The 14,222-nt window shown below is 38.9% G+C and overlaps 1 protein-coding gene across 3 annotated transcripts in view; it reads right to left on the bottom strand.

Annotated features, from left to right (window-relative positions):
* Nucleotides 1-3,734: 3,734 nt before the first annotated feature.
* ACTR2 (ARP2 actin-related protein 2 homolog (yeast)) overlaps nt 3,735-14,222 on the bottom strand; it is a 47,009-nt gene continuing 36,521 nt past the window's right edge. For all 3 annotated transcript variants that reach the window (XM_011985506.1, XM_011985507.1, XM_011985508.1), the window contains 3 exons: nt 13,370-13,515; nt 9,429-9,561; nt 3,735-6,415 (listed from right to left, as the gene is read on the bottom strand). In XM_011985506.1, the coding sequence (XP_011840896.1) occupies nt 6,245-6,415; nt 9,429-9,561; nt 13,370-13,515 (450 nt within the window). In that variant the 3' untranslated portion in view covers nt 3,735-6,244. The remainder of the gene's footprint in view (nt 6,416-9,428; nt 9,562-13,369; nt 13,516-14,222) is intronic.

The raw sequence follows: 14,222 nt of genomic DNA, 5'->3' as shown, positions 1-14,222 counted from the left end.
ACCATCCTGGCTAACACAGTGAAACCCCGTCTCTACTAAAAAATACAAAACAAAACAAAACAAAAAAAAAAACAAAAAAAACTAGCTGGGTGAGGTGACGGGCACCTGTAGTCCCAGCTACTCGGGAGGCTGAGGCAGGAGAATGGCGTGAACCCGGGAGGCGGAGCTTGCAGTGAGCTAAGAGATCTGGCCACTGCACTCCAGCCCGGGCGACAGAGCAAGACTCCGTCTCAAAAAAAAAAAAACACACAAAAAAAATGCCAGAAGTTTTCAAATGTAAATCTAAATTAGGGAAAAAAACTCCCACATTTGGAGGTAAATTGTAAGTTTCCAATAAAGAGGTCAACTGTGTATTATCAATTTAACAATTGAGTCTCAGTTAAGGCCCAAATTTCTTAGTCTTCAAACACTAAGTTGTCACAAAACATAAAAATATAAGAATATATACATATGTAAACATAAGAAAATATGAAAATATAAGAATTGACAACTCAGGAAACCCTTAGATTTTTATATTTTATTATTATTATTATTTTTGAGACAGAGTCTCGCTCTGTCACCTAGGCTGGAGTGCAGTGGCGTGATCTTGGCTCACTTCAGCCTTTGCCTCCTGGGTTCAAGCAATTCTCCTGCCTCAGCCTCTTGAGTAGCTGGGATTACAGGTATGCGCCACCAAGCCTAATATTTTGTATTTTTAGTAGAGATGGGTTTTGCGATGTTGGCCAGACTGGTCTCAAACTCCTGACCTCAAGTGATCCACCTGCCTCGGCCTCCCAAAGTGTTGGGATTACAGGCATGAGTCACCATGCCCAGCAAGATTTGGCTTCCTAAAGTAAAATAGATCTCTTAATTTTCCTGTGTATAGACACCTCGAAAAAAATCCCAACCCCTACAGAACATCAAGGCACTCGCATAAACATATTAATTTAAAATGATCCAATTAATATTGTGGCAGACTTTAATTTTAGAATTTCTCTAATTTTTTTTTTTTTTTTTTTTTTTTTGAGATGGAGTCTTGCTCTGTCACCCAGGCTGGAGTGCAGTGTTGCGATTTCGGCTCACTGCAAGCTCCGCCTCTCGGGTTCACGCCATTCTCCTGCCTCGGCCTCCCAAGTAGCTGGGACTACAGGCACCCACCACCACAGCTGGCTAATTTGTTGTTTTTAGTAGAGACGGGGTTTCACCGTGTTAGCCAGGATGGCCTCGATCTCCTGACCTCGTGATCCGCCCGCCTCGGCCTCCCAAAGTTCTGGGATTACAGGTGTGAGCCACCACACCCGGCAGAATTTCCCTAACTACTTAAAACCTTTGATAGTAATGCATTTGCATTCACATTTTTATGATACCTTTTGTTTTTTGAGATGAGATTTGCTCTTGTTGCCCAGGCTGGAGTGCAATGGCGTGATTTCCACTCACAACAACCTCTGCCTCCCGGGTTCAAGCGATTCTCCTGCCTCAGCCTCCCAAGGAGCTGGGAGTACAGGCATGCACCACCACACCCAGCTAATTTTGTATTTTTTAATAGAGGCAGGGTTTCTCCATGTTGGTCAGGCTGGTCTCGAACTCCAACCTCAGGTGAGCGGCTGGCCTCAGCCTCCCAAAGTGCTGGGATTACAGGCCTGAGCCACCGTGCCTGGCCATAATTACACTTTTATGCACAAAAAGTGTAATTTTAAGAATCCTTATCCTCAAGAGTTGAGGCCCTCTTTTTCAAACCCATGTTTAAGGAAGAGCAAATATGTTACTCACTGGAGTTTTCTTTTCACCGACTGTTTAAAGCGTTCATCAGGCAAAAGCTCCACTTGCTGTGAATGGCAAAGGGCACCGTTCTTAAAGGTCACCCTGGGCATAAGAATCACTCTGTAATACCTTTGTGATCGCTTTCTGCACTTGCCAAACCCAACCAAACCTTTCAAATGGTCCACGAAAATCTACTCAACATTCTCTAATTCTTCTATTCCTATGTCAAGTGTTTCATGGAAAATTATATGCAAAGTCTTTTCCAGTCTTTCCTTTTTCCTCTGGTGGGTGGGAGGAGTTGAGGGGGTAGATATGAAACCGACAGGAACTCCATTCTGCCAAAAAGAAGAGATAAATCATTTGAATTCCCCCTACTCAGATATTTTACATCTGCAGATAACACAAACTGAGATACTTATAATAGGCAACAAGACTGCCAGTCTAGATAATTTGAACAAAAGTAACTATGGTTCAATAGCTTATTTCTTCCTAATTTCAAATGTTAAACAATACAGAGAAAGATGCTTTAAAATGTTTTTAAAATGTTATGTGAACACCACTTGAAATTCATGTAATAGCTGCCTTATTTTCACCCCCCATAAATCAAGTTTATTTCTATTCTGTGACTACAAGTTACTTCCAATATAATGGTTAAAGTCACTAATTTTAGCCTTTTAGTTATATTCACACATGCAAACATGCTTTCCCAGGTACTACCCCTCACCTCCTCTACTTACCTCTGATGTAGCATTTTTCAACCTTCAAAGAGGTCAGGTATTTTTGAGCCAGAGGAAAAAAGTATCCCAGTATTGTGTGTAGTTGGCCAATTAGTCCAAGGTTAGACAGCATGTTAAATACTGAGCTTAGCCAGGTGCGGTGGCTCACGCCTGTAATCCCAGCACTTTGGGAGGCCGGGGCGTACAGATCACCTGAGGTTGGGAGTTCGAGACCAGCCTGACCAACATGGAGAAACACTGTCTCTACTAAAAATACAAAATTAGCCAGGCTGGTGGCACATGCCTGTCATCTCAGTTACTTGGGAGGCTGAGGCAGGAGAATCACTTGAACCTGGGAGGCGGAGGCTGCGGTGAGCCGAGATTGTGCCATTGTGGTAAACCGAGATCGCACCACTGTACTCTAGCCAGGCAACAAGAGTGAAACTCCGTCTCCAAAAAAAAAAAAAAAAAAAAAAAAAAAATTAAGTTTAGATCAATCCTCGAGTTTCTGCTTCACTTTAGTTGGCTACCCTCTCTGATGGTTCTAAATACAGTTAATAAACTCACTCAATTGTATAATGGTCAAAGTTTGTGGGTGGAAGAAAAAAATGAAGGGCATTGAGAGACATTCATTCCATCAAGGGCACTATGCAGTGCCTGGTATTTTCTTCCTCCATTACATATAGAGATAGCTGTCATCACATTCTTCTTCTGCAACTCAGAAGAAACTTGATGAAACACCAGAGGCAACCTTGCGACGTCTGGAAGGACTCTGGCCCTGAAGCGGGCAATGAGCTTTGCACATACAAGTCCGTGAAGAAGGAAAGGCAAAAATACTCTCTAATCTCCAGCCCTCATCCTCAAGGATAGTATAAAACAAGAAAAGGTCAGTTAAATGTATTTTCATCCTTCTTTTATTTTGTTAAATATGCCTAAAAGTCTGCAGGTGAGTTAATATGTCCTTGAAAGGGGGCATGTGACACCTCGGTCTTTTTAGCATTTCTAATTCTGTGAAAGCCACCTTAAATTTTTTGGGAGACAAAACGGTCTGTTGGAAGAAAACAGCCTCTGATGTAGCTATAAATCGCTCTTCTATTTTCTTATTTATAAAATCATAACAGAAATAATGAGTTGTTTTGTCAATAATAGAACACAGACATGAACTTGACCTAACAACGAGCATAAAGCTGTCAATTCATCTTGCATTAACAAAAATAAAAATACGAATAAAATGAAACAAGAGAAAAAACTATTAGAAAGAAATGACAAAATTCAAACTGACTTTGAAAAAATCTGATTTTATTTTCTGAATCAAAAAGAAGTATTTCATGTTAAATTTAGACTGTTTAGCTTTCCACTGATATCTCAAGATACTTTCCAGATATTAACAGTACTCAGAACTGTGTAAAAGTTAACAACCAATACCATGTTTTAAAGAAAAAAGTTTAAATGTAAGATTGACGTCTTGGGAACATTACTAAATGTATTTCTAAGAAATCCTCTCAAAGGTCAAAGTATTGACAATTCTGATTTAAAAATTTAAAATTTTTAATTATTGGAGATTTAAGTAACAATAGTTTCAAGAGCCAAGAATCAGATTGCTTTTTAAAACAGATTTTTTTTTTCCTGAGGGATTCACACTTGCCAACAACTCCAGTTAAATATAATAGTCCACCCAAATCCCAAATGTAAATGTATTATGCCACCTTGGAATAGTAACATTATAAAATGGGATTTCTAAATTATAATACATACACATAATATACCATTTTAACTGACATGTTTACCAGCAGAATTCTGAAATCAAAAACAAATTCTACATTCAAGGGACAAATGATAAATGCTCTTTCATTATTTTAAGAGTCCATTCCATTTTTTGTTGTTTTCTACTCCCAGATTTTAAAATGGACCAAGGGACCCAAGGCCAAGTCAATCCTATTTTCCTGAACCCAACTGCCAGTAGGTACTGGCCCTACATACGCGTCCTTTAACAAGCCCCATTCTCAAAAGGCTGGGGGTATTTATATAAGAACTTATTCCAAAGTGGCTCTAAGATCCATGTTCCCAAGATCTGGTACGGGCTATTCATGTGTTCTGAGGCATGTCCAGCATGCAAGCAAACTTATCTGTTCAAATTGAGGTAAAACAGACAAAAAACACTTAATATTAACAGAAGCTACATAATTAAAACCAACCTTTTGCTGCTTATTTAAGCTAATTATGTATTCTTACAAAACAGAGACCCTCAAGTCAATAATTTCTTTTGATTTTAGTCACCTCCAAATTAAGCCTCTTCTTTCAAAGCCATTATTACTTAAAAAGTTTTAAAATGAAGAAAAATATTTTTTTCCAGAACTTCTATTTTGTCATTAGTGTGATACAATTTCTTTTTATTTTTCAAACTTAGAAAGAACTCATGTACGGGTACTATTTGATATTTTTTTCAGATACCAAGGAATACCGACAGGATTCATAAATAGGATTTTCTGACACTGGCAGGAAAGTCTGCTAACGTTTACAAAATACCAAAGACTCTTCTTTCAAGCTTCAAAGATGGCTGAGAATTAACAGTTATGATTAGTTTTTCAGTGCAAATAAAAAATTTAAATCTTGATTTTTTTTTTTGGCCAACATTTTAAACAGTCAAATTTTACTGTACTTCCAGGTTTCAAATCAAAACAAACAAACAAAACAACTAATGAAAATTACCCAATTGGCAACAAGTCCCGTATTTCAATGTTATTTTTAAACCACCAATTATAACCTACTGCCAGTAATTATTTGTAAGTACCTGCTTGTTTTATTAAGCACTGGTCAGTTACATAAAAGAATAATTTGCAAGAATGATACTTGGCAATGGGTTACTTTAATGCTTCTGGAATAAACAGAAGCATTAACAAAACACCAGATCTTAAGCACTTTTAAATCTGTAATTTGAATTACCAAAAGGATTTTTAAATGTTACTTTTCCATTGAAGGACTGTAGGGAGTCTAGTCCCAGCTAACATGGTTGATTTTTAAAAATAAATAAATCCCTAAGCCACATAGTAATGGAATACTACACTTGCTTTTTATATCATATGGAAACAGCTCCAGACAGAGCACAAGTAGAAGAAAACCTGCCAAATCAAAGTACTGTAAATAAAGTTCCTCTATGTACTCCAGTGAGAAAACCTCAAAAATAAAAATCAGAAGACCACCCACTGTTACCCCTCCCCCCCAACAAAACCCACCCAAAACACTTTAGTTCTGAACCTAACATTTCCCTAAGATGTTCACAGGAGAAGCTTTAAGGTACTTAAAGCTGCAGCAGTACAGCTGAAAGCGCCACATTACAGAGGAAATGCCCTAAAGGGTTCAGCAGCTGCCCACCCATCCCGAACCACCCCCCATCCCAGTAATATGTAAAAGCTCCTGAAGTTTTTTTCTTATGCTAATAAAGGCATACCACCTAGTGTGCTAAAGACTACGACTAGCAGCATTAGAGCAGTAAAGTGAAAACAGGAAGCCTACAGGAATGATCTAAATGCCTACTTAGAAGAAACAAAGCAGCAGACAGGATCCTGAGCCCTCTAGTCTATGTAGGGAAGCAGTTGAATTAAACTCAGATTTACCCACATTAACAAAAATTTAACAAAGCTTCCCCAAGACACCAGAATAAAACTTGACCTTTCCAGTCAAAGGGCAGAGAGAGGCCTCTTCCACGTCCTGGAGTTGAATGAGTTCAAAGATTGGCAATAAAGGAAAAAAGAAAGCATTACGGGTGTGATGGGAACAAGCTTTGGAGTTTATCGAACAGTCACACCAAGTTTCTCCAGCACACGGACACCCTTTTCTTGGTACTCTTGTCGGGTCATCCAAAAGTTGTCTTTGTCTTTCATGATATCCGCTAGAACTGCACCACCCAGGAATACCATGTGCTTTCTGCGGGGTGGGTCTTCAATGCGGATCTTAAATTTCTAAAGGAGAAAGAAAGGATAATAAAATGGTACATGTGCACAGTGCTTTCTGCTTTATGAAAATGACTTTTAAATATATGCTCTCGCTCAACCTTGCAACAGTCCTGTGATATAAGTAGAACGGTAGGATTTGGTACCTGAGGTACAGGAACACTTAGTAATTTGCCCAAAGCTCATGTTTAGGAGACCACACATCCATCCCAGCATGCCTGGAACAGTCCTGATTTACACGTGGTGTCCCATCATTATTAACACCACCCCTTTTCATTCCTGAGTGTCCTAATTTGATCAGTAAATTACATGACTTAACACCCTACTGAGGGACCAAACATGAGAGACATAATTAGCGCAAACTGAGTAAAAAAAATTAGTGCAACTGAGTAAAACTGAAGTTCTTTTCTTTTAAGCAAAGCTTACTTTCTATTGTCTCAAAATCAAATGAAATGTTCTTAAAATAAACAAGGCCAAATATGGTCAAAACAAATCATGGGGATGTTATGAGAAAATGAACACAGTAACCAAAATTAAAGACAACTGGGAAAAGTTTTATACTCTGTAGCTACTATTAAGTGTCTAGGAAGGACACACCCTCCTTATCTTTATGGTTGGTCAACACTGAAAGAGACCTTAAAATGACATAGCAAGTTTTTCATTTACAGTGTCACAATCCTGCAAAAAACACCCAATGTAACTATGTCATTCCAAATCATTTGTATATTTATGTCACATAAATGAACTGTAAGGGTTCTGAGAACTGTAAGGGTTTCCAAGATAAAGAAAAACATGAGTTTATTTACCAATTCTGAGACTATTTTAATTGTTCCTTTAGCTTTCTTGCTCTTAGGTAGGGGTCAGCAAATTTTTTTGGAAAGGGCCAGATACTTGAGGCTTTGCAGGTGTGACAAGTACCCAACCCCACATGTAGCTAGAAGGTGCCCACAGACAGTAAGTGACAACAGGTAACATTATGTAAACAAATGGGCTTGGCTGTGTTCCAATAAAAGTTAAAATAAAAACAAAAACAAAAAAACAGTTTTGGCATAAGGGCTATAAATGCCCACCTCTGCTCTAAGGGAAACTTAGCTAGCCCCTGAAGACGCTGCTTCTGTAAATATCTCAACTGCTTACTGTTTCTCTCTCACACACTACCTTAACCCTGGAGGTTTGGTAATATGAGTTCTTGCTCTTCATTGCTGCATCTTGCTCATCCCTAAAACTCCACAGCTCCAATGAAACTCATTCTATCAGATTACTCCATTTACCACTCCCTCCTTGCTGAACTCATGCACCTGCTCTCAAGCAGCTGAACAAGATAAGAAAGATACAAAACATCTTGCTTCAATGTATCACTAACCTCAACTGAGCTTGCTGCTGCATGGTAATCCTATTACATTTCTCTATTCTCTCTTCCATTCTCCAAAACAACCATTGCAACCTCCTCCTCTAGTCTAAAACTCTACCATCCTTTCCCTCCTCTCAGTGCCTCCTAACTGGTCTATGCCCACCTTTGTTCCCTCTTCCCGAGTCTATTCAACACACCAGACTTAATGAGCCCTTAAAAATATACATCAGATCCTATCATTTCTCTGCTTAAACCGCCCCGGCACCCAAGACTTTCCATTTCACCAGGAGTCAAGCCAAACCCTTTACCATGGCTGAACAAGACCTGCCCTCCTGCTACCCTTCTGACCTCATATCCCACGTGTCCTCCTCCCTTGCTCTCTCTGCTCCAGCCACACTGGCACATTCCCACCAACCTGGGGCTTTTGCATTGTTCCTGCCTATAAGATTCTTCCCCCAGATAGCTGCATGGCTCACTCCTCTCACGCTCAACTTAGGTCTCTGATCAAAAGTCACTTCACCCAGAAGGCCTTAGGCCTTTCCTGATCACAGTTTATGAAGGAGCACACAACCTCTCCAACCACTAACAGTTTCCAGCTCTTCACCTTACTTTTCTTCATATCACTTATTACCACTAATACATTATTTAGACTAAAAGTAGGGATTCTGTTTTCATTGTTTTGTTTGTCCCCAGCACCTAGACCTATGTCTGGCACCCAGGAGTTCAAGAAATGTTTGCTGAATAAATGATCACCTGAGATCAATTATAAATTATATGTAAAACTCAATAAAATCAGAAAAATGAGTGAAGTACCTAGACAGCATGGCTCCTTTCGAGTCTGTTAATCTGTTTAATGTATGTGAGCCCACACTCAATTTAATTTCAACAATTTGAGTCATATATGAAAGATGTAACATACAGTACTCTATAATACATAATCTCATTATCTAAAATAGTTGATCAAAGTCAGTGAGACAAAGCTCAGAGATTAACTCAAGATTAGATAACTCTTGGTTGAGTATACAGCACATACTGTGTATTTCACATAGTCCAGAGTTTGGTGGAAAAAACACACAAACCCATGCCAAAGAAACATCAACTATTACTAGTTTAAAAATTTCTTTCTACTGTACATACCAACAACTACCAATTAAAGTCTGTTTCAAGAGCTATGACAGTTACCGGGATGCAAAAAAATTTGAGACATGATGTTTTACAATCTGACGGAGGAGAGAAGACAACATATGTAACAAACAAAGTCAGAAATATGAGACAGCCCAAGAGAAGTGCTAAAGGCTGATTGCATATCCAAAATAAGTTTAAAAAAAAAACAAAAAACAACAAAAAAAATCTCAAGTGGGGCATTTATTCCCCCATAGTACAGCAGGTTCTTCTTTTGCACATAGAGGCGCCTCGGAGTCTGTGCTGGTTGTTACAGATGAACCAGAACTTTTGGCCCTGACCTCACTGCCTCCATCCATTGACTATAGAGGTGACCAGAGCTTATCTTGAACTATTTCCCTCTTCCTATCATTTCCAGGCTGCACTTGACTGCAGTAGGAATTTGTTTTGGAAGACATCTTGCCCCCTCTGGTGGCTGTCAAGATTCACAAACTCTACTGTACAGTCTTTTAAAAGAATGTTAATAATAGTTGATTTACTAATACTTACAGAAAGTTTTTCCACATCACCCTTCAAAACTCGTTCTAAGTAAAGCTGTTTAAGTTCTCGTTCCAACCGTGATGGCAGGCCAGGATACATAGTAGACCCTCCAGAAAGCACAATGTGTTTGTAGAATTCAGATCTAGAAAGACACAATGGTTATTCATTTGGAGTTTGAGGTTAGGAAAATGGTATCTCAGGGTTACTGTTACTTATGTCAGCCTCATGGGGTTGCTGGGAGAATTAAATAAAATTCCACATGTAAATCACAGGGCTGAATTTTTGCTGTTATTACTACTGTGAAGTAATGACCCCTCTTTACACATAAAACCTTTTTATAATTTTGATGAAAATAAAATACTTCTAAAAGTATATAATACTTTTTTTTTGTGTGAATGTAACTGAGACTTCTAATAATGACCAAGATTTACATTACAAATTTCTAGTACTTGGACTATGTTGTCACATGCTTCCCTAAAGCCATTGAAATGTGGTGATTTACTATAATTAGCCCTATTCTACTTTAATCCAGAATTCCTGCTTTTTAATTTTTTATTTATCTTTTGTAGTTTTCTCTTTTTTGTTCCTTTGCTTAGAGGCTGTCTGCTGTTATTTTTGGCTAGACTGATGTGTATGCTTCTTATAGCAGCACCCTCTTTTTTCCTTAAATATGCTGTTGTCTATGATATCAGATAATCCAATCTAAAAAGACTGCATATGTAGTAAAAGTAACAGAATCTGAGTGAGGGTCTGAGGAATAATACAAAGTTTGGGGGCTGATTTGCACCCATTTTGGCCTTATTCAACCTGGCTTCCAGGTTCTCAATGGCTAAAGCTACTGCAACTCCAACAAAGCACTGTTTTTGTATTTAATTGCCAAAGCAAGCCTGGTGAATGTCGCATAAACTAAGCGAAATACAGATTCACGTGATAAGTACACATAAGCATTTATATGTACATTTTCAACATGCAGAACACACAAAACAAAATTTGAGTTATTCCGCTTTGCAATGCCAACTCTGCGGAGAAGGTACTGAATCTGACTCCACGCTTTGGGAACGTCAAAGCCCTAATCAGCAACAACAGGCATGTACTTTTTTTTTTTTTTTTTTCAATATACAGAGTCTCACTTTGTCGCCTGGGTTGGAGAGCAGTGGCGTAATCTCGGCTCACTGCTCCGCCTCCTGGGTTCAAGCGATTCTCCTGCCTTAGTCTCCTGAGTAGCTGGGATTACAGATGCCTGCCACTACACCCAGCTAATTTCTTGTATTTTTAGTAGAGACGGGTTTCACCATGTTGGCCAGGACGGTCTCGAACTCCTGACCTCGTGATTTGCCCGCCTCAGCCTCCCAAAGTGCTAGGATTACAGGCGTGAGCCACCGCGCCTGGCCGGCATATACTTTTAAATGCAATTCTGCTGTGAATGAACATCAAATCAAAGGACAAAATAATCTAATCCCTATCATGAGAATTTACCACAATTATGAAGGCTAGATTCGATTTCTGATCATCTTGCACAAGGTTTATAGTTTGTTATATGTCAACTGCTATTTTTATTAATTTCTATTACTATCCTGGCTCCAAAGCCATCTCATCAAAATTAATTAGGTGGCTTCAGGGTTACACAAACAAATAAATGCTTGCTGTACAAAATGCTTCTGGGTGAATTCCTCTATAACCTGAGTGTAGAGAAGGGATTTCTAACGATGACTCAAGCTCTAGCTGTAATAAAATATGACTATAAATCTTCTTATATGACTAAATAAAAACAAACTTTTGCATGGCTAAAACACTAAGAGCAATAGACAAACGGCAAACAGAGGAAATATCTGTAAAAGACATCAGAAAGCTAAAAGAAAACTTTTCAAAACTGGAAAAAAAAAACCAAAAAACCCAAAACTCCAAAATCTACAGACAAAAAAGCCATGAACGATTTGCCAAAAAAAAAAAAAAATCAAAAATGTCCCTTAAGGCTGGGCGCGGTGGCTTACGCCTGTAATCCCAGCACTTTGGGAGGCCGAGGTGGACGGATCACGAGGTCAAGAGATCAGAGACCATCCTGGCCAACATGGTGAAACCCCATCTCTACTAAAAATACAAAAATTAGCTGGGCGTGGTGGCACGCACCTGTAGTCCTAGCTACTTGGGAGGTTGAGGCAGGAGAATCGCTTTAACCCAGGAGATGGAGGTTGCAGTGAGCTGAGATTGCACCACTGCACTCCAGCCTGGCGACAGAGCAAGACTCCATTAAAAAAAAAAAGTCCCTTAAATATACAAAAATATGTTATATATATATATAATTTTCATAGTAACTTTTTTTTTGTGGAGGTGGGGAGAGACAGGGTCTCACTCTGTCACCCAGGCTGCAGTGCAGTGGCACAATCGTGGCTCACTGCAGCCTCTACCTCTCAGGCTCAAGCGATCCTCCCACTTCAGCCTTCTGAGTAGCTAGGACTACAGGAGTACACCACCACCACACCTGGCTAATCTTTTTGAAAAAAATTTATGTAAAGACAGGATGTCCATATGTTGCCCAGGCTGGTCTTAAACTCCAGGGCTTAAGCACACCTCCTGCTCAGCCTCCCAAAGTGCTGCAATTACAGCCAGAAGCCACCACACCTGGCTTGACTTTACTCTTAATGAGAGAAATAAAAAGTAAAATTACACTGAAATAATGTCTCACTCATCAGACTGGTGGAAAGGATAAATGATACAACTGCCAGAGAGGGAAATTTGGCAATATCTAACAAAAATACATGCATTTACATCAAACTAAGAAGTTTCTCTCAGCACTTTGGTAGGCTGAGGGGGGTGGATCACTTGAGGCCAGGAGTTCGAGACCAGCCTGGTCAATATGGCAAAACCCCATCTCTACTAAAAAATCCAAAAACAAACAAACAAACAAACAAACAAACAAACAAAAAACCTGGGCATGGTGGTGCATGCCTGTAATCCCAGCTACTTGGGAGGCTGAGGCAGGAGAATCACTTGAAAACAGGAGGCAGAGGTTGCAGTGAGCCAAGATTGCACCACTACACTCCAGCCTGGGTGAGAGAGTGACATTCCATCTCAAAAAAACACAAAAAACAAACCAATAACAACAACAAAAGAAGTTTCTGCACAGCAAAAGAATTAATCAACAAAGTGAAGATACAACCTATAGAATGTGAGAATATACTTGCAAACCAGACATCTGATAAGGAGTTAATATCCCAAATATATAAGAAACTCAAATCTCAAATGACTCAATAGCAAGAAAACAAATAACCCAATTAATAAATGGGCAAATGACCTGAATAAACATTTCTCAAAACACATACAAATGGAAAAAATGCTAAGCATCCCTAATCATCAGGGAAATAAATGCAAATTAAACCACAATGAGATATCACTTCACACCTGTTAGAATGGCTATTATCAAAAAAGAGACAAGGTAACAAATACTGGCAAGGATGTGGAGGAAAGGAAACCCTTGTACACTGCTGGTGGGAGTGTGAATTAGTACAGCTATTACGGAGAACAGTATGGAGGTTCCTCAAAAAGTTAAAAATAGAACTACCATATGATACAGCAATTCCACTACTGGGTATATCTCCAAAGGATCTGAAATCAGTATGACTATGTAAGAGAGTATCTTTATCCTTAGGAAACACCAACTGGTAAAGAACTGATGCATTTTATCTACGCTCAAACGGTTCAGAAAAAAAACAGAATGAAAAAACAAACACGCAGAACATTATAATTAGTAAAATGGTAAATATAGATAAAGGATATAGATTAGGTTTTCTATATTTTTCTTGCAACTTTTCCATAAGTCTGAAATTATTTCAAGTAAGTTTATAAACAACTTAGTCATTCTATTTAATTCCACCTATTTCTGATAAATAACTTTAAAATTTTTTTTATTATTTTTCTGATAAATAACTTTGAAATCACCATTTCTAATATACCTGGTATCAATGTCAGCCGCCTGAATTGTGTTAAAAAGCAATTCAGCAACACCAACTCCTTCAACATTGATCAAGTGAGGCTGAAATAAAGCTTCTGGTGCTTCAAATCTCTCTCCCCCAACTTTGATGATACGTCCATCTGGGAGCTAGAAACCAAGAATAATCAGGTACTAATCAGAAAAGATTAAAATTTCCCAGTGTTCTCCAGAACACTAGTACTTACAAATACATCTGTTCTGTAACCAAAATCATTACCAACAATAACTTTTCCTAAAAAATATTTTGGGGAAAAAAAGGTAAATTAAATAGATTCAGGTAACTGTTCTTATCATCACATTCTGTTTTGCTTTTAAAAGTGGTATGCCATGCCCCCAAATATCAGGAATTTCTTGGAGAAATCACTGATGCATGAGTGCATGACATTTGCAGCAAAGCAGAAACAGCCATCACTAACCAACCACTGTATTTTGATTACTGCTGCTATGTGTTACTGCAGTTTTATAATTTTAACATATTTGTGATTTTATGGATATTTCTGCTATGTAGAATAGACATGTTAAACATTGATTGACTGACTGAGATGGAGTTTCGCTCTTGTCACCCAGGCTGGAGCGCAATGGCGCAATCTCGGCTCACTCCAACCTCTGTCTCCTAGGTTCAAGCAATTCTCCTGCCTCAGCCTCCTGAGTTGCTGGGATTACAGGCATGCGCCACCACGCCAGCATATTTTTATATTTTTAGTAAAGACGGGGTTTCATCATGTTGACCAGGTATTGAACTCCTGGCCTCAGGTGATCTGCCCGCCTCGGCCTCCCAAAGTGTTGGGATTACAGGCATGAACCACTGCAGCCAG

The sequence above is a fragment of the Mandrillus leucophaeus genome, unplaced genomic scaffold (genome assembly GCF_000951045.1).
Source record: "Mandrillus leucophaeus isolate KB7577 unplaced genomic scaffold, Mleu.le_1.0 Scaffold285, whole genome shotgun sequence".
Lineage (NCBI taxonomy): Eukaryota > Metazoa > Chordata > Mammalia > Primates > Cercopithecidae > Mandrillus > Mandrillus leucophaeus.
This window is presented reverse-complemented; position numbering and strand designations above follow the sequence as displayed.